The sequence below is a fragment of the Rhinolophus sinicus genome, chromosome 6 (assembly GCF_057876585.1).
Source record: "Rhinolophus sinicus isolate RSI-liver-muscle chromosome 6, RSI-T2T, whole genome shotgun sequence".
NCBI lineage: Eukaryota > Metazoa > Chordata > Mammalia > Chiroptera > Rhinolophidae > Rhinolophus > Rhinolophus sinicus.
In genome coordinates this window covers 31,986,896-32,008,600 of record NC_142506.1, presented here as the reverse complement: position 1 = coordinate 32,008,600, position 21,705 = coordinate 31,986,896, and the positions used below count along the sequence as shown (strand labels likewise).

Here is a 21,705-nt window from a genome sequence, read left to right as displayed (position 1 = left end):
GCAAGGGAGGCTGGAAAATACAGTTTCAAGAAGTCCAAACACCTGACTTAAATTCAGAGGGTTTTATAGCTAGAAGAAAGAAGAGGAGAGATTGTGATTAGCAGTCTCTGCCACAGTGGAATTATGACATGTGGACGATGCATGCACGTGAGCGCACACACACACGCATGCGCGTGCACACACAGGTAAGTATATAAAACATGAATTTGTACTTGAAGTTTTTATGAATTTTTATTGAGATTTATCATCTCAAAAATGTGATTTATATAAAGAAACTGCTGCTTGCTGACTTTAGTTTAATATATAGGCAGTTTTTTTCACTTTGCGTGGTAGTTAGGGACCATAACAATGTACAAGCTGAAATCATGGAAAATGATCATGGAAAGTGGGACAAATTAGTTGTTCCACACTTTTAGATATGTTTGTCAAAACACTAAAAAATGTCTTACACTTGGTATAAATGTAAATAGAAATGGGAAAAGTAGTAAAAGAAATAGTAAAAATTTAAAGATTTTATTGGTAAAGAACTTATTAAGAGTAGTTTGAACAGTGCTTGTCTCTTTCTCATCATATAATTTACAATATGGAGAGCCTTTCCTGTGCCATGGCAAATTGTTATACTCCTAAGTTTGAATCAGATTCCTACATTTTATCCTATACACTTTCCATGTAGTGAAAACCTCTGAGAGTTCCTTTAACAGGAAGTATTTTGCTTGTATCACTTCCTCTGGCACATCTTCATTTTTTTTTTTCTTCTTCTTCTTCTTTTTTTTTTTTATCACAACCATTCTTTACACCGATAAGTTTGTCTTTACTAAGTTCTCTTAGCTGCATATGTAGAGTCTCTTCAGTGGTGCAGTGTGGATATTCCCCACGGTCAGCTGTTCTGTAACACCATTTATGTTCGACTAGAATTTCACTTTCTTTGTTGCACTTTTGTCTTTGATCGCCAATTCTTTGTTTCAATGATCCTTTTTTATAAAATGTCATGTGGTTTTATCATCAGTAAAGAAGGAGGCAATGTAACTACATTCTTTGCTATCGATGCGTAAGCTAAATATAAAAAATACCAATAACCAAACGGGACAAACTTTGAAAGAAGTGACATGATCGGTTATATAGATCATTATGCTCATCTTTTGTTTATGTAATGATTTGTGGACTGAAGAACTAGAAGTGAAGTTTGTACTTTATGAAGTTATTTATAGTTACTGTACAGTGGTAACTGATACTTGAACTGTGCTTTTCTTGAACTGGCTTTTTTAAACAAATTCATGCATATTAGAAGTGTGCTAAGCGAGAGCTGCCTGTACATTCATATATGTGAGTGCGTATGTATTAAATCTTAAGTAGTTAGCAGTTCTCCACTATTTTTGTAACTATTTTGAAGTGTAATGTACCTAAGGCTGTAGTTCTGTGAATTTTGCAGACGTAACCACATCTATGTAACTGTTCAAGAAATGGAACCTTACCAACACTCCAGAAGTCCTCTCTGTGCCCTCTTCTGGTTAATACTCTGACTCCAAGGGAAACCACTCTCCTAACATCAAACATCATAGATTTAGTTTTGTTTATTTTAGAATTCATGTAAATGGAATCACACAGTATGTATTCTTTTGTCTCTGGCTTTAGCTTACAGTATGTTTATGAGATTCATTCTCATTGCTGTATAGTGTCCCACTATATGAATATACCATAACTTTTATCCATTTTACTGTTGATTATTATTTGGTTAGGTTCCAGTTTGTGTTATTATGATATTGATGCCAAAAATTCTAGTACATGCCTTTTGTTAAACATATGTACTCATTTCTGTTGGCTATTTAAGAATGGAATCATGTAGGTAAAAGGATTGCATATGTTCACCTTCAGTAGATATTTCCAAACTGCTTTCCCAAGTGGTTGAACTGCTTTACACTCCTACCAGCAATGTAGGAGAGTTTTAGTTGCTTTTGATCAAAGATTCACAAACTATGACATACTGCCTCTTTCTGTATAGCCGGTGAGCTGATAGTGGGTTATGCACTTTAAACAGTTGGAAAAAAATACAAAGAAGAATCGTATTTTGTCATACATGAAAACTACATGAAGCATAATTTTTAGTTTCCGTTGGTAAAGTTTTATTGGAACATAGTTATGTTCATTAAGTTATATATTGTTGGTGGCTGCTTTTGTACTACAGTGGCAGAGACTGTATGGCCCAAAAAGCTTAATATATTTTCTGTATTGGTTTTTATAGAAAAAGTTTGCTGAGCTTGGTCTACCTGCTTGCTAGTACTTAGTATTCCTAGTCTTTTTTATTTTAGCCATTCCAGTAGCTCTGTAGTTCTATGACATTGTGACTTTATTTGCAGGTATCTGATGCTAATTGTGGTAACTAGCTTTTGATGTAATTTTTGGCCATTTGGATATATTATTTTTTGCTTATTCAAGGCTTTTTTGGCCATTCTTCTATTTAATTATTTGTTTATTATTTGTTTTTAGGAGGTTAAAATTTTTGTATTTTTAATATGCTATAAAAGTACAAGTCCTTTGTGGAGATACTTATATCTATCTATGTATCTATCTATGGCAGATATTTTTCCCAGTTTGTTTCTTGCTTTTACATGATCTCACTGGTGTTGTTAGGAATAGAAACTGTTATTCTTTTAACATAAGAGAATGAGAATTTCTTTAAAATATTTAAAAAAATTGGGTGGACGGGTGGCTTAGTTGGTTAGAGCGTGAGCTGTGGGCAACGGGGCTGCCGGTTCGATTCCCACATGGGCCAGCGAGCTGCACCCTCCCCAACTAGAATGAAGTTAATGAGCTGCCACTCAGCTCCCAGGTGGCCAGATGGCTCAGTTGGTTGGAGCACGGGCTCTCAAACACAGGGTTGCTGGTTCGACTCCCGCAAGGGATGGTGCGCTCCCTGCAACTAACAATGGCAACTGGACCTGGAGCTGAGCTGCACCCTCCACAACTAAGATTGAAAGGACAACAACTTGACTTGGAAAAGTCCTAGAAGTACACACTGTCCCCCAATAAAGTCCTGTTCCCCTTCCCCAATAAAATCTTTAAAAAAAAAAAGTTTTTTTAAATAAAAAATGTAAAATTTTATACAGCAAAGACATACATTTATATTCTAGAGTAGTATAATTTATATTTTTTAAAGGTAACATTATTTTACAATTGCTTTATTATTGGAAAAAATAGAATTTGACCTTAAAATTGGGGTAACCAATTAATTTTTCAATCATTGAAGAAAATTATTTTTAAAAAATATTTTTTCATTAAATTTTTATCATTTCGTTTTAGATATTAAGGATGAAAATGAAACAATATTGAGTCCAGAAGAAGTGGCATCTTTGGAGGAATATATCCCTACTCGACATACAAGTATTACTCTCCTCAAATGTACCTGCACAATTTTCATGGCTGAATTCAACTTGCTGGATCATTTGCTACCTATCATTATGGGAGAAAAGGTATATTTTGTGATTTATTACTCATTTTTCCATATATGCATATTTGTTGGTCCTATGATATTGTAAGAGGAAGGCGATTAAGTAAAAGAATATCTGCTTATATAGTTTTCCATGTGAAGATAAAGCAATGTAACTGATTGTTTTTTCTTAGAAAGTAACATATATATGTAAAAAATTTATACATGTATGTATATAAACATGTATAAAGTTTTTTTCTAATAACCTCAAGCTAAGGCTGTATAAAGAAATTGTGAAGAGCATGGGCCTAGAAGTCAGACCATATAGTAGCTATGATACCTTATGCCACCTTGCTTTATATGTCTAAGCTTAATTTTCCTTTTCTGAAAAACAAAAAAAAATTATGTTTTTCAAATGGGCTGACAGATTCAGTCAGTAAAGAAGCAACAAGCCCAGATATTTAGGTAATTTATTACTTATATAGACAGCAAAAACAAATCAATAATGGTATCAGCTTGCTGTGTCCCGTTCAGGATTACCCTGAAACCAGAGGGCCAAATGACATGCAACATACATGGTAGGGTACCCTGTTGATAAGGATTCAATTCTACACTGCAGCTAAGCAGGCTATGTAACCTATAGCTGTACTCTTAAGAGGGGTAGGTAGAAAGGCCCTTATCTCACCTGAATGAGGGATACTGATGAGAAAATGTCTCATAGCAGCCTTCCTCAAGATGAGAAGGTGAGTGAGAAACGGTCTTTTAGCAGCTCTTCACCAGACTACCTATCTTTCCCTGTTTTAAGGGTATCACAGAAGGTTCTACCAAGGCTTAGGGCTGCTGTGGTTGAGGCTTATTTTTGTGGTCTACATGGATTTGTGGAAGATTGTAAGGGTGCTGTCACAGAGCAGTTACCCTGTAGTACCTAGCTTCTAGAATTATTTTGAATATTCAGTGAGATAATGCATGTAAATCATTTTGCACATGTTAGGGACCCAGTGATTACTATTGTTATTGTATTTAATGAGGGCTTATTAGATGCTTAATATTTACTGAAGGTCAATATATAGTGTATTGCTTTCTGATTTTGCCATATACATATAAGGTATTTGTTATTTTTAATTTATTGTTTTTCGGTTATATTTCTTTTGAAGTCCATACAATAATGATAATTATAGAAGTAAAAACTATCCTAACTCTAACTGTAAATAAGAACTTATGGAAGTCTGGCAGGGAGTTGACTATGAAGCACTAGTTTCATTTTGTATATTTGCGCTCTATTGGCTATCAAACTTAATTATTGTTTTGCTAGGTAAAGAGATCACCTGTGGAAAGTTACAATGGAGAAAATTAAAATATGTCAGTATTAGACATGAACTTTAGTGGAACTATGATTAATAAGTTCAAGAAAGGGGCAAAAACGTAGAAGATTTCAAAAGAAACCTCAGTCCATAAAAAAAGAACCCAATGAAGTTCTGGAACTGAAAACTATCGTTTGAGATAGAAGTAAAAGGATGGAAAAAGATATACCATTTAAATGTTAATCAAAGGAAAGATGGTGTGGCTGTTTTAAAACCAGCAAGTGTAGTGCTTAAGGCAATAGTATTACTAGAAATAAAGAACCACTTCATAATGCTGAAAGTGTCAACTAAGATGAACAATGCAGATAATTCTCACAGATGTTATGTTGAATGAAAGCAGGCAGACATAAGTACATACTGTATGATTCCATTTATATGAACTTCAAGAACAAACAAAACTATATCTATGGTGATTGGCTACCTCTGGTGGGGGTTCAATATTGCCTGAGAAGAGACATAAAGAGCCTTCTAAGGTGCCTGAAATGTATGGTGGTTACAGATGTAGAAGTTCACCAAGCTCTACACTTAAGATTTTGTGATTTACTGTATGTTATACCTCAGTAATCCAAAATGAATTTGCTTAAAGTAATTGTGTAAGAAGTGGTGGTTAAAAATTATGATTAATAATCTAAAAAGTAGGATTGTATGTTCAATTTAATCAATTTTAGGCAGTGCTTCTCAATAATGGCACTGTTGGTTTTTTTTAATTATAGAAGTATTATATAGCTTTTACCATCTTTGGCCAATGTCTGCTAAATGCCAGTACAGCTCCCCAATTATTATGACAATGAAAGGCAGACAAAACAAAACAAAATAAAACAGTGAAACTGCTCTCCCCACATTTTTTCACATACCTCTGGATAGAAGGTCACACTGTTCCTCTTTCAGAACTACAGGTATGGCATTTTAATAGAATTAAGTTAGTTCTAGGACAGGAAGGGGTTGCTTGATATTCTGGATATCTTGAAATTTACCTGTATTTATTTGGAAGCTTAGAAAAGTTCTGTCTACAACACTGAAAATACGAAGCCTCCCGAATATATGGTGATGGAAGGAGAACTGACTCTGGGTGATGAACACACAATGGGATTTATAGATGATGTAATACAGAATTGTACACCTGAAATCTATGTAATTTTACTAACAATTGTCACCTCAATAAATTTAATTAAAAAAACCAAAAACAGAAAAAACAACTCATAGACACAGACAATAGTTTAGTGGTTACCAGAGGATCAGGGGGAGGGAGGTGGTAGATGAGGGTAAAGGGGATCAAATGTATGGTGATGGAAGGAGAACTGACTCTGGGTGGTGAACACACAATGTGATTTATAGATGATGTAATACAGAATTGTACACCTGAAATCTATGTAACTTTACTAGCAATTGTCACTCCAATAAACTTTAATTAAAATAAATAAATAAATAAATTAATTAATTAAAAAAAAAAAAAAGAAAATACGAAGCCTATCTTGAGATTCTTAGGACTTTATGAACTTATAGCATTTATATTGTCAGATATGAATCATAAGTTTTTCTGTTTTGCAAACTTTGTTTATTCTGAGTATCTTGAAACTGTATGGAGTAGTCTACTTAGTCCCTTAGTCATCTGAATGTGAATAAAGGGAAAGAAGATAAAAGATGGCTGGCTCTGGAATATCTAGGAAATTCTTTTGGAATGATTTGAACTTAAGAAAACATCTTCCTTGTACTGAGACATGTAGTGGCAATATTATAGTTGATTAAAATATAAAGATCTTTAGCTAAAAGGGCAGTGACAACCTTGCAATAAATGTGCATTTTTTGAAATCTGGGACATACTGAAAAATACATAGAAGGTGTTTGTATTTGGTTTTGGTGAGAGAATCCCAAAGAACAGTGTCATTTCTAGTTTGATTTGATATCATTGCAAAATGTGCCAGTCTGAAGCTTGTATAGTGGGCATTGAATGTCCGTCATTGTTCTCCTGACATACAAAGTGAACATTATTATTTTCTAGAACTCAAGTAACTTCATGAACACTACAAACTTCCAATCTCTTCGGCCTTTGCCATCTATTCGGATATTGGTGGACAAAATTAATTTGGAACATTCTGTGCCGATGTATGCTGAACGTTTGGTGCATGTGGTCAGCAACCTTACTCAGCCTTCTGATAATCTGCTTCATTATTGCTATGCACACTGCTACCTTAAGGTATGGAAAGTGAATTTTCTTGTTTATTAGTATCTGATTGGCTTTGAGAGAATTAAATAAGTCTTTTCTTTTTGAGTTGTAATTTCTTAGAATTAGTACCCCATAAAATGAAATTTAAATAAGATATGCTAGATACATTCATTATCAATATAATTGAAATGAATAAAAAATATAAGTGTACCTATGTTAGATAGTCCTTCAATTATTTGGGATTAATACCTTGATGTTTATAAGATAATAATAATTATAATTTTTGAAGATTTTTTTGTATCATTGATAATATTTATAAGCCGTGTGAAAGAGCACTTAATTTATAAAGATGCTTTAAAAGGTTCATGATTTCTTCGAGGGGAACATTTATTTGAGACAGTGTTTTATAAGAAGGGTTTAACACATTTGTGTTTTAGTCACTTTCCTCTTATTAATATTAATTTCTTGATGTGAAAAGAAAACTTTTTAATTGCTTTAAATCAAGTTATATTAATTATTGCAGGCTTTGCTCGGCTCTTCTGTATCTTTTTTTTTTTCCAACTTCTTTTTTATTATCATTAGTTTTAGGTGCACAAAACAAAATAACAGTTAGACGTTTATCATTTATATCCCTCACACTGTGTGAACCCCCCTCCATCATCCACTATCCCTCTGACATCGCACACAGCCAATACATTTCCACTGTCTCTATTCCTAATGCTGTACTCCGCTTCTTGTAAGTATATACATATATATATGTATGTATCTCTATCTCTGTCTCTGTCTCTGTCTCTGTCTCTGTCTGTCTCTCTCTCTCTCTCTGTCTATCTATCTATATAAAAACTTGTAGTTGACATTCATTATTGTTCAGCTTCGGCTTCAGGTGTACAGTGCAGTGATCAGGCATCTACATCTTCCCTGAGGTGGTCTCCCTAACGAGACAAGTGTCCATCGGATGCCCTACAAAATCTTTACAGCATTATTGATTACATTCCCCAAATTTACTTTCGTATCTCCGTGGCAATCTTGTGGTTACTGACTGCTTTCTAAATCCCTCATCTTCCTCCTTATCCCCACCCCCTCTCCCATCTAGCAACCCTCAGTTTTCCCTCTATGTCTCCGAAACTGTTTCTGATTAGTTCATTCACTTATTCTTTTGTTTAGATTCCACATATAAGTGAGGTCATATGGTACTTGTCTTTCTCTGTCTGACTTATTTCACTTGACATAATGTTCTCTAGGTCCATCCATGTTGTTGCAAATGGTAAGATTTCTTTCTTCTTTATGGCAGCGTAATACTCCATTGTATAAATGTACCACAGTTTCTTAATCCAGTCGTCTACCAATGGGCATTTCAGTTGTTTCCATGCCTTGGCTGTTGTGTGTAGTACTGCAATAAACATAGGAGTGCATAAAGTTTTTTGAATTAGAGTTTTGGATTTCTCTGGATAGATACCTAGGAGTGGAATTGCTGGATCATAAGGTAGTTCCATTTTCAGATTTTTGAGATACCTCCATACTGTTTTCCATAGTGGCTGCACCAATCTGCAATCCCACCAACAGTGCACAAGGGTTCCCTTTTCTCCACATCCTCGCCAGCACTTGTTGTTTGTTGATTTTTTGATGATAGCCTTTTTGACTGGGGTGAGGTGGTATCTCATTGTGTTTTTTATTTGCATTTCTCTGATGGTTAGTGAGGTTGAGCATTTTTTCATGCCTGTTTGCCATCTGTGTGTCCTTTTTAGAAAAATGTCTCTTCGTGTCCTCTGCCCATTTTTTTAATTGAGTTGTTTGTTTTTTTGGAGTTGAATTGAGTGAGTTTTTTTTTAATAAATTTGTGATATTAACCCCTTATTGGATATATCATTGGCAAATATCTTTTTCCATTTAGTAGGATCCCTTTTTGTTTTATTGATGGTTTCCTTTGCTATGAAAAATCTTTTTAGTTTGATATAATCCCACGTTTATTTTTTCTCTTACTTCCCTTGCACGAGGGGATATATCACTGAAAATCTTACTCCGGGTAATGTCTGTAAAGTTTCTTCCTATATTTTCTTTTAGGAATTTTATGGTTTCAGATCTTACATTTAAGTCTTTAAGCCATTTTGAATTTATTTTTGTATATGGTGTAAGGAGGTGGTCCAGCATCACTTTTTGGTATGTGTCTGTGCAGGTTTCCCAGCACCATTTATTGAATAGAATGTCTTTACCCCACCATAAACTCTTGCTTCCCATTGTCGTAGATTAAATGGCCATATAGGCATGGATTCATTTCTGGGCTCTCTATTCTGTTCCATTGATCTATGTGTCTGGTTTTATGCCAGTACCATGCTGTTTTGATTACTGTAGACTTATAGTATAATTTGATGTCAGGTATCGTTATACTTCCCACTTGGTTCTTATTTCCAAGATTGCTGAGGCTATCCGGAGTCTTTATTGGTTCCATATAAATTTTAGGATTATATGTTCTATATCTGTGAAAAATGTCGTTGGTAGTTTGCTAGGAATTGCGTTGACTATGTATATTGCCTTAGGCAGTATGGAGATTTTAACTATATTAATTCTTCCTATCCATGAACATGGTATTTGTTTCCATCTATTTGTACCTTCTTTCGTTTCTTTCTTCAGTGTCTTATAATTTTCTGAGTACAGATCTTTTACTTCTTTGGTTAACTTTATTCCCAGGTATTTTATAGTCTTTGAAGCAATTGTAAATGGGATTTTTTTTTTTTAATTTCACCTTCTGATGTTTTATTGTTGGTATATACAAATGCAACTGATTTCTGAATGTTAATTTTGTATCCTGCTACTTTACTAAATTCATCTATCAGCTCTAATAGTTTCTTGGTGGAGTCTTTAGGGTTCTCTATATATAGTATCATGTCATCTGCATATAATGACAATTTTACTTCTTTCTTACCGATTTGGATGTCTTTTATTTCTTTTTCTGGTCTGATTGCGGTGGATAGCATATATGTAATCAAATTCCATTTCATGGACCAAAGGAAACTATACAACGTTGAATTCAAGAATAAGAATTAAACTTAGCATAATATGTTACGTTTAATATCCATGTTGTCGCAAATAACATCCATGTTGTCGCAAATAGCAAGATTTTATTGATTTTTATTGCTGAGTAATATCCCATTTATATGTGTACTACATCTTAATCCATTTGTCTATCAATGGACGCTTAAGTTGCTGCCATATCTTGGTTATTGTAAATAATGTTGCAATGAACATAGTGATGAATGTATCTTTTCGAACAAACAAAACAGAAACAAATTCATAGATACAGATAACAAATTGATGGTTGCTAGATGGGAGGAGGGTTGGTGGGATGAGAGAAGAAGGTTTTGAAAGGGATTAAGAGGTACAAATTGCCAGTTATAAAAATAGTCATAGGGATGTAAAGTACAGCATAGGGAATATAGTCAATAATATTGTAATTACTATGTATGGTGTCAGATGGGTACTAGACTTATCACGGTGATCACTTTGTAGGGTATATAAATGTCCAATCACTGTTGTACACTTGACTGAAATAATATATGTTAGCTATAACTGGGAAATAAATTTTAAAAAAGTGAAAAAAGAGCAAGTACTACTGAAAATGCATAAAATTTTGTGTAAAGTACTGTAAATTTAGGGCTTCCAAACATAGTCTTGGTTCATGTTTCTTATTTTAAAGATCTTAAATATTTTCATATTTATAAAGTAAAAACAAACCAATTTAAAGATACCAGTTTTAGATCACCTCCAAGTATATTTAAGATGCTAAAATTTGACTGATTTCAAACCATGTATTGTAGAACATGTTTTTCTAGCTGTCTGTGCAAATCCCGTTTTTAAGAGGATGGAGGAGACTCCACTCCTTTGATGGAAGAGCCACAGTATCATGTATAAAGAGGTGTGGACACAAGAGAAATGTGATTCATGGTGATCATTATAATGATCTATGGCAGTGTTTTATGTTATGTGGAGAGAAACAAAGTATTTTTGAAAGCTAGATATATAGATATTTCATACTTATGCTTTTTTATTCATTCCCACAATTAACACACTGAGGTGCATGTTTGTGTTTTTTTTTTAAGTATTGCTACAACTTGAATATCAGATTGCAATGTTAAGAAAATTTGCCTTGTTTTTCTGAAACAGGTATACTTTTTGGTAGTTAACCAATCTTTCCAAGGTGTTCTACTTATGTAGGATTTGTTAATTTGGTAAATATTAAGTTCTTTCCATACTGCAGACACTCAGTATTAAAGATCAATAAGGCATGCTCCATCCGCAAGGAAATTGGTCATCAAAGCCATTGGTCATCAATATGGTTGTCATCCACACTGACGTAAACGTTAATTGCAATAGTTGTTTACCACTACTATTGTTAATATGTTAAAATCCCAATTAAATATTTCGGGTAATATAAAAGTTACAATGTCATCTAGATAAAGTTATGTTTTGGGAAAAGGTCTTTTACTACACATGCAGTCTAACTTGTCTTTATATTTAGTTAGTTCGATTCTCGCTATAATGGATAATTTAAATGTTCCAGGAAGTTAGGTGTTGGGCAGAGTGGAACTAGTATAATATATGTAGAAAAACTTTTCATTGGTTGGCATTATGCATATTTAATACTTAAAAAAGAAATAAAGCCTTGCTTGAGTCTTGAACATTTCATTGCATTTTTGATGCTTCTTAAGTGGCCTGGTACATTTAAAAAAATTTCAGGATTGGTAGAGTTTTAATTTGTATGACTCAGAATACTGATTTGTTATAAAGTCTATTAGCAGTTCATGTTACCTGGGATGGTTACTATAACCTTTGAAGAAATTTGCAAAGTTTAGTTTTCATTATTATAGTGGTAAAATGTCAGAGGCTTTAAATGTCTGTTTCATGTGGATGGCATTTTAGACCCTAAAATGAATTAAATTTAGACCCTAAAATTTAATTTTCAATTAAATACTCAAAGAAATGCTCAGGTTTGAATTTTGTATAGCTAATTTTGACTATATTGACTGTATGGTGAAATAGTATGTAGTTCTAGTTTTATGTAATGAAATTTATTAATTAAGAGAATTGACATGGATATGTGAAGAAAACATGGAGATGAAACTTTCACATTTCTTACCAAGTCATCTTTATTTAATTGCTTAACCCCATCCTTTGAATATATATGGTGTCAAGTAGCTAACGCATTGCAAAGCATGTGATGTCTGAAACATAATAAGTTAATGAAAGTGCCCTATACATTATAGAATGATATATAAAATTAAAGCCGCATTACTTGTATCCTGTGGTAGGTGCTTCAGAGAGATCAAGAAGGTTATAGTAGTAGCAAAACCCTTTAAATTTTTTTAGATTTGCTAATTTTTGACCTCAAGTTAAAAGTTTTTCCTGAGAATTTGGGGGAATGTTGCTTTCATACACGGTTGTGGGATTTATAAATTGGTATAATTTTGGAGAGTACTTTCTTAGGATCTAATAAGCTGAAAAACACATCTACCTTACCCATCCATTCCAATTTTCAGTCTGTACCTCACAGCAGCACCCGCAAATTTTCTCTAAAGGGTGAGATAGTAAATATTTTAGGCTTTGTTGTAAAAGAGGAAAAATTTAGGATATTATGTAGGTACTTAATAAGAAAGAACAAATTTCCATAAATTTTGAGTTCATCAAATTCAAACTGCAATACCCTTTTTTTGTAATACAATTTTGCTAATGAGAAGAATGGAATTCTCTTTTGGGGGATAACATTTCACCTCATTGGGGATCCAACTTAGTATTTTCTGTCATCAAATTGATTATAAATATTCATATGTAAAAATTATTTAGGCTTGTAGGCAATACAAAATCAGGCAGTGAGTTTGAATTTGACCTGTGGGCTGTAGTTTGTTGACCTCTGCCCCAGTGCAATTTTTGCATATGATGCTATATATCACTAGAGGTCTATGTATATGCTCTCGTGGATAGCTCTCTGGAATGTAAGTTTTGGTGGGAATACCAGCAAGCATGATGGCATGTGTAGAATGTTGCCATTTGTGTAAATTAAGAAAACAAAATAAGACTAAAGATTGTTCATGGGTATAAAAGGGTCTGTAAAGGTATAAGAAATGGGCAGGATACATGCTGAACTCCTGAAAGTGGATTTAGGTGGTCTGGGCGTGGTTGGGGAGGGAACTAGTGGAAGGGTCATGTTTAAAATAGAGTTTAGCTATGTTGTAAGATTTTTAATTTTTTAGATAACAACTTGAGATAATTTACATACCATAAATTCGTCTTTTATAAAGAATAGAAATGAGTGATTTTTCAGGATTTTCAGAGTTAATGCAACCATCACCACGACCTAATTCCAGAACATTTTCATCACCCGAAAAAGAAACCCTTTACCCATTAGCATTCATTCCTCATTTACTCTTCCACTCCTCCCCCTTATAGCCATTTATCGACTTTGTCTCTACGTATTGTCCTAAACTGGGTATTTCAGGTAAGTGGAATCATATAACATAGTCTTTTCTGACTGTTTTTTCCTACTTAGCATTTTGTTTCCAAGGTTCTTCCATATTGTAGCATGTATTGGTACATTATTCCTTTTTTTATGGATGAATAATATTCCATTGTATGGATGCACTTTATTTTGTTTATCTCTTGATAGACATTTGTGGTGTTTCCCCTTTTTGGCTATTAGAAATATAGCTATGAACATTTATGTATAGGTATTTTTTAAAAAAATTTTCAAATTAGTTTTCAGGTGTATAAAGCAATGCAATAGTTAGACATTAAAACCTCTCATAAAGTGATAACCCACCCCCCCCAATCTGCTATCCCTCTGATAACTTATATAGCTGTTACAATACCATCGACTAACTTCCCTATGTTGTACTCCACATCCCGTGACCATATATACCTATATATTTAGTTTTAGTTGACATTCAGTATTATTCTACTTCAGCTCTTCAGGTGTACAGTGCATTGGTCAGGCATCTACACAGTTGATGACGTGATCCCCCTGATAAGTCCAGTGCCCAATTTGGACCTTACATGATCTTCACAACATTGTCCGTTATATTCCCCATACTGTATTAACTACAATTTTGTATTTCTTAATACCTTCACCTTTTCTCCCTTGCCCCCAAATCCATTCCCATCTATCATCCTGATATATCCACCTATCTGGCACCATACTTAGTTATTACAATATTGTTGACTATATTCCTTATGCTGTACCCTACGTCCCCATGACTATTGTGTAAGCGATTTTTTCTTTTTAATCCCTTCCCCTGTCACCCCTCCTTAACCCCCCTCCCATCTTAAAGAAATCCCTGTAAGATTCCTTGTAATACTGGTTTGGTGGTGATGAACTCCTTCAGCTTTTTCTTGTCTGGGAAGCTCCTTATCTGTCCTTCAATTCTAAATGATAGCTTTTCTGGGTACAGTAATCTTGGTTGTATGTTGTTGCTTTTCATCACTTGGCGTATTTCCTGCTATTCCCTTCTTGCCTGCAAAGTTTCTGTTGAGAAATCAGGTGCCAGTCTTATGGGGGCTCCCTTGTAAGTAACTAACTGCTTTTGCTGCTCTTAAGATTCTCTCTTTTTGTATTTAACCTTTGGCATTTTAATTATGATGTGTCGGTGTTGGCCTGTTTGGGTTTATCTTGTTTGGGAATCTGTGCTACCTGGGCTTGTGTGTCCATTTCCTTCACCAGGTTAAGGAAGTTTTCTGACATTATTTCTTCAAATAGGTTTTCAGTTCCTTACTTTCTCTCTTCTCTTGGTACCCCTATAATGTGAATGTTGGTATGCTTAATCATGTCCTGGAGGCCCCTTAAACTCCTCAATTTTTTGGATTTTTTTTCTTTTTGCTGTTCTGATTGGGTGTTTTCTGTTGTCTTCTATATCACTGGTTGGATCCTCAGCTTCATCTAATCTGTTGATTCCCTGTAATATATTCTTCATTTCCGTTATTGTATCCTTTAGTTCTGACTGGTATTTTTCATGGTTTCTGTCTCCATTTTTATGCTTCCTATCTCTCTGTTGAAGTTCTCCCTCAGATCACTGAGCATTCTTATTACGAGTGTTTTGAACTCTGCGTCTGATAGATTGCTTATCTCCATTTTGCTTAGTTTCTTTATCTGGCGCTTTGTTCTGTTATTTTATTTGGAACATGTTTCCTTACCTCCCCATTTTGGCTGCCTCCCTATATTTGTTTCTATGTATTGGGTAGGGCTGCTTTGTCTTCTGGTCTTAGTAGAGTAGCCTTATTTAGTAGGTGTGCTGTGGGGTTCAGTGGCGCAGTCTTTCTGATCACCTAAGCCATGTACTCCAGGTGTGTCCCTTGTGTAGGTTATGTGTGCTGACCTCTTGTAGTTGAGCCTTGGTTGATAATTGCACATCAATAGGAGGGACTGACCCTTGGGCTCACTGGTTGTGAGGACTGGCCTTGACTACAGTGGAAGAGTTGTTGTGCAGGGGCTGATCCTATGGAGCAGGATCTGCCTCAGCAGGACTTTGGTGCCTGCCCAATCTGCCCCTTGGGTGTGTCGTTCTTGGGGGTGGCTGGGTGATGCTCCAACTCATTTTGAAGCTGGCCACTGGGGGCGCCAGCCTCAGTACCATGTTGGAGGGGATCTGCTGTAGATGAAGTTCAGCCACAGCCTGTGCCCTACTCGGGGCCATCTGGCGGTAGCCACAAAGAGATCCACAGATGGCTGTCACCTGTGCAGTGCTTGGAGGCTCCATGAGAGGCCAAGCCATGAGCCAAGGCCCACTGCCACTATTGCCGTGCTTAGGGCTGCTCATCCTAAAGTACAGGACACGCCAGATGCTGCTTGTTTGGGTTTCGTGAACCTGTGAGTGACCCTAGGAAAGTCTGCAGCTTGAGCCACGTTTGTCCGTCTGCACGAAGAAGCCACTGGAAGCGGCCTGGGTGTGCCCGAAAGTTGAAAATGGTCTTGAATTGCCTGGGTGCTTCGAATGAATGGCGGAGAGTCAAATATGACAGCCTGCATCCTCTCACGTGGAAGGGGGAGGGCTCAGCAGTGAAACAGTGGCCTCCATCAACTCCCCAGTCCAGGAGAAAGCTACCTCTCCAACCCCCCTGTCCCAAGCTAGACATCTCAGTTCCCCACCATATGTCCCTGCCACCTCTCCAGCTGCTGCCCCAGCGCTGGAGCTCAGAACGAGTGATTCCATTTGTGGGTACGTTTGTGCACGGTCCCTTTAAGAGGAGCTCCTGGGAGTGCGCCGCCCTCAGTCTCACTTTCACTCAGTCACAATTTCCACTGGATTCCACAACCGGAAATTACGGAAACTTCTCTAGCTGGCACTGGAACCCTGGCCTGGGGTGGGCTGGGATGTCTCGTTCCTATGGGGGATCAGGGAGACCCCCACAGCCAAAATATCCCTTCAGATCTTTAATGGTTACATGGGGGTGTGGGACCAGCCCATTCCATGTCTCTGCCCCTCCTACTAGTCTGGAGGTGGCTTCTTCTATGCATCCTTAGTTGAAGGGCTTCAGTTCAGCTAGATTTTAGGCGATTCTCAATAATAATTGTTTTGTAGATTAGTTGTAATTTTGATGTGGTTGTGAGAGAAGGTAAGCACAGCATTTACCTACTGCGCCATCTTGGTTTTCTGTCTGTGTGTAGGTTTTTGTATGAACACCTGGTTTTAATTTCTCTCGGGTATATAGCTAAGTATGGAGTTACCTGGTCATTCAGTAACTCTTTATTATTTTTAGGGACTGAGAAACTTTTTTTCCAAAGGGATTGTTATGTTGTTTTACTGTTCCACTAGCAGTGAATGAGGGTTCATATTGCTCCACGTTGACACTAACACTTGTTATTTATTCTCTTTTTGATTTTAGACATCTTAGTCGTTGTGAAGTGGCATCTCACTGTGGTTTTGTTTCACATTTCCTTAATGACTGATGTTAAACATTTTTTTTTATGTGCTTATTGGCCATTTGTATATCTTTTTTTGGAGAAATATCTATTCAAGTCGTTGCTCATTTGAAAATTGAGTTACAGTGGTACCTCAGTTTTCGAATGTAATCTGTTCCGGAAGACCGTTTGAGTTCTGAAACATTTGAAAACTGAGGCATGGTTTCCCTATAGAAAGTAATGCTAAATTTAATCCGTTCCAGACCATTAAAATCAACCCCTAGAACTGCAAAGTTAACATAAATTTTACTATCTAATGATACCATAGATCCATAAAATTGATGGCGTTTGTAAACCGAAGTGGTCATCAACGGAGACATTCGAAAACCGAGATACCACTGTATTTGTCTTTTCACTGTTGAGTTGTAATCATTACTGTATTTTGAAGGATTTTGTTTTTTTTTAATAGTATATGTGACAGAATGACAGTATTCATATTTTTAAAATTGTGGGTGATGGAAAATTCACTATTATTTATTTATTCCTCACTTAAATTATTGCGGGAAAATAATCAAGAGATAATACTTCATTTCTCTCTATAGAAAAGAACCTAAGCATCAGTTTCAGTTCACAGTTGTTTTTTTGTGTGTGAACATGATACATGAACAAAAACTAGATTTCGTGGGTTTAAGGAATGAGTAGGCAATGAAAAAGAATTTTCATTCTCCAGGCTACTGTTTGAAGATATTTTTGATGGAAGGTGAGAAATAGAATTTTGCTGATGGTTAGAGGAGAAGTAGTGGTGAGAAAGATTGTTTGTTTTTTCTTTAAGAAAAAGTGGAGAATCAATCATACTTTTTTGGAGAGGAAATGGAGGGAGGAAGCAAGGCAGAGTGAAATTGTAAGCTAATGATGAGCTAAATCAAAGGAAGCATTATATTGCTGTTCTAGCAATATGTAATGTTGAAGAAGTCCTTTATCCTTTTTGGACTTCATTTTTCCCATATGTGAAATGAGTTGATTTAGTCAAATAATCAACAAGCAGTTGTGGCCGTGAAGTTCTAATTTTTAATCAGCTAGATCTGGTTCCATCCTTTTCCCCTGAAGGCTTTTTTTTCCTAAAGTGTTCATTCTTATGCTGTAGATTTCTAGTTATAATCTTTCTTTTTTGTTTTTTTAAACTTTTATTTATTTTGTTTGTGTTTTTCCAGAACCCATCAGCTCCAACTCAAGTAAGTGTTTCAATCTACTGTGTTTCCCTGAAATTTAGACGTAACTGGACAATCAGCTCTAATGCTTCTTTTGGAGCAAAAATTAATATAAGAGCCGGTCTTATTTTACTATAATATATGACCCAGTCTTATGTAATATAAATTAATTTTTTTCTAAAAGACGCATTAGAGCTGATTGTCTGGCTAGGTCTTATTTTCGGGGAAACATGGTAGTTTTAGAGGGCACAGCCCACACTGGCCCATGCGGGGATTGAACCGGCAACCCTGGTGTTCCGAGCATCATGCTCTAACCAACTGAGCTAACCGGCTGCCCCCCATAATCATTCTTTATGCAGTTTTTACAAGTTCCAGTGTATTACTATATACAGATTAACTTTTGACATAGAGATAATGCTTGATTTTTTTTTTGTCCCTTTAAGAAAGGGACATGTCTTTAGGATGTTGTGGTTATACTAATATACTGAATGTCTTATAAAAACCACAGCATAAAAATGATTTGTTTTACATCATACTTATATGTTTTCATTGTTACTTACAATTAGTGTGTGCTTTTTATATTTTTTGTCGTTTTACCATTGAAAATCCTAAGTTAGCATACCAGTCTTTTTAAAAAATGTATTAGAGATAAGTTGTTTTATGTTTTTAGTTCTGCTGTAGTTTCTTTGATAGGAGATGTTAATTCAAGAATGTTTTAAAGTGTTAAAATATAGATTGTATATTAACTTTCATTTTCTACCTCAATTTTTTTTAAGATAACACAACATGTTTAACTTTTCATTTAATGTGGTATGTAAGTCATCTTATTCAAGTTGACATTTTCATCAGCTAAAATTTCTATTAGTGGTTATAGTTACTGCTTCATACATTCTTACTGATTCAGACTATAATACTTTGTAGTATTTTTATTCTCTTTCTGAATATATGAACTATCTTTGGTGAAACAACCTTAATTTATTCTGTGCTGGTTTTCCTTTTTTCCTAGATAAGGTATTTGTAACCTTGGTCAAGATTAACTTATTAGATTATGTTGATATTGTAAATATATGTATCTTATTGCTGTAATTTAAGAGAGTTGAAAATTGGTTATTTTGAAATACTTATTTTTGATGTAGTATAATAGATAGGCCCTCTTTCATTTATGATTTATACTTGCTTGAATGTTCTGTTGGAAGCAACATGTAAATTTAGTAAAAGCTGTAAAAAAAATTACAAAATGATATGTAGTTTCCCCAAAGTCCTTTGCAGTTCTGCGAACTAACAGCAGGGGATCTCCTCTACACCTAGTTTCCTTCTGAGTACAGTTAATGATAGTGTCTGTGATTATACTGTTAGGGCATTTTATAGCCTATGAGAAAGTGGCTTAAGAGAGTTCTTTGTTGGACATAGATAATCTAATGTGATAAAACATCTCTATGTACTCTATACTTTAGAAATATTTAGAGGTTGGGAATTGTTTAATAATCATGTTTTGTGTTAAATGGTATTAATAGTTGTAAACTTCAGTGTCCTTTAAGTAATGGATCTTTCAGAGGAAATACGAAGTGCTAAAATTGCATAGTGTCCAGAAATTCTTGGTATACAGTGTTGCTCAGAACAAGTCTTCAAAGGGAATGAATGTGGAATAACTTAACTTTTAAAGTTGGTTACTTAAGTATTAGAAACATGTTTTTTTTTCCTTTTTCTTCTCAATTTAGTATTTTTTACCACTTGGCTAATAGCGGGACTTACAGGAATTAATAGGTATTTTCATTTTCCTTGATAGTAATTAGGTTGATAGTAACTTTGAAATGCAGTTTTCTCTGAAAGTATGTAATCTAACTAACATCTTATTTAAAAAAAAAAAATTTTTTTTGCTTCATGAAAACTGACTTTAGAGGGAAGGATTTGACATCCAGGGTTTTGAAACCATTGGAGGTAGCTTAATACTTTCTAAGAAGATGATCATTGGTTTATGTTTATTAAGTGAAAATATTTTGTTTTGAAAATTAGTTATTGAGAATTTTTAAACATGTTTCACTGTAGAATTGGGCAGTTACTGTTAATCCTAGAGATAGGAAAGTCAGTGCTTTATAAACCGAAGGAATAAAAAATAATAATGAAAGATAAATGTTGGAGTTAAGCTGCTTTTCCATGTTGTTGGAAAACAAATAACTCTGTTTTGTATCTGTGTGCCAGTATTTCCTGTTTGAGATGCTTATCTTTCACCTTATTGGAAGGAAGTAACTGGAGCAGAAATAATCGTATTTAGTTCTCTGCAATGTTTCGTGAAAAGTGTGATGTTATATTGATTCTTCCTATAAAGGCAAATAGTGTTCAGAAATTTCAGAGAATGCTTATAAAATTTTTGAGGGTGATCTGTTCATTTTAAATATAAATGTATGAAGAGCAATTTATGCTGTGTTCCAAATTTCCTGGGTGAAAAAACTTCAGACCTACAATTACATTCACCCACAAAAGGGAAAAGATGTAACAGTTTAGGATATATTTGGATATTCTTTTTGTGTGTGCATAATGTAAGTTGAAGGCAAAATACATTTTTAAGATTGTTCTTGTTGTAGTTAATGCTCTTTTAGGCATAAAATGATATTAATAGTAATTTGTTAATGTTAATATCTACCATGTGCACAACGCAGTTAGTTGTTTCTATTAGAAAATATGTGCATTTTAGCATTTTAGCAGGCAATAAAACACTAAATGAAAATTATGTATAGAAATAAAATGTGAAACTTAAAAGAGTTAGTCTAAAACAAAGAGTAGGGTTGTGAAAGAAATACTGTATATTTAAATCTCTTAATTCTGACTATTTAATGTCAAATTGAATAAAATAAAATGTTGATGTTTCGGAAGTGGAAAAAGACATTGGAACATATTTAGTGTGCAGCTGTTGTAGAGCAAATTGAAACTGACGTATTTCATCCTGTGCTTATTAAAACTTTGTCTCTGCGAACATTTGGATCTTTCTTTTTTGTTTCAGATATTTGGTTTCCAGGCAGGACTGACTTCTTTGGATTATAGGGGATCTTACTGCTTACCTGTGCCGCTCATTCCCTCTTTCAGCACTGCTCTTTATGGTAAACTTCTGAAACTACCCACATGCTGGTAAGTATTATGTTAAATGTGGTTTATGGTAATTTTTATTTATTATCTTAAGGAGGGGAAAAAACACATTAAATCTGTCTATGTCAGGGTGTTAGTTTTATACAAAATCTTAGAAAATTATCTGAATTTATACTGTCTTTTACTGAGATACTAAAAATCTCTTTTTCATGTCTCAAGTGTGTTAGCTCATAGTAGCTTTTGTGGTAGTGATGACTGTTGTTGAGGTAATAAATAATAACTTAATCCATGTTTTAATTATAAAATGTCGCTGCTTCATACACGGATTGCAAGGGTAAATACTTTTTTTTTCCTTTTTGAGAGGATACAAGATTAAAGGAAAAGTTGCATGTTAATATTAAGGCTAATGTATTTACCACCTAAATAAAAATTTTATGTGTATTCATAGCTAGTGAGAAAAGTATACCCATGACATACATTTAAAATATTTGATGTGTTTATGTGTAATCACTGAATTTTGGAAGAAATTGATTTTAGCTCTTATTTTCAATCAGTATTGGGTTACTTTATTTGGAGGTCGTATTTCC

The 21,705-nt window shown here is 34.7% G+C and overlaps 1 protein-coding gene across 8 annotated transcripts in view; it reads left to right on the top strand.

Moving 5' to 3' along the window:
* VPS13B (vacuolar protein sorting 13 homolog B) overlaps positions 1-21,705 on the top strand; it is a 735,829-nt gene that overhangs the window by 81,126 nt on the left and 632,998 nt on the right. For all 8 annotated transcript variants that reach the window (XM_074316465.2, XM_019757646.3, XM_019757649.3 and 5 more), the window contains exons 14-16: positions 3,298-3,467; positions 6,785-6,979; positions 21,036-21,160. In XM_074316465.2, coding sequence (XP_074172566.2) covers positions 3,298-3,467; positions 6,785-6,979; positions 21,036-21,160 — 490 coding nt within the window. The remainder of the gene's footprint in view (positions 1-3,297; positions 3,468-6,784; positions 6,980-21,035; positions 21,161-21,705) is intronic.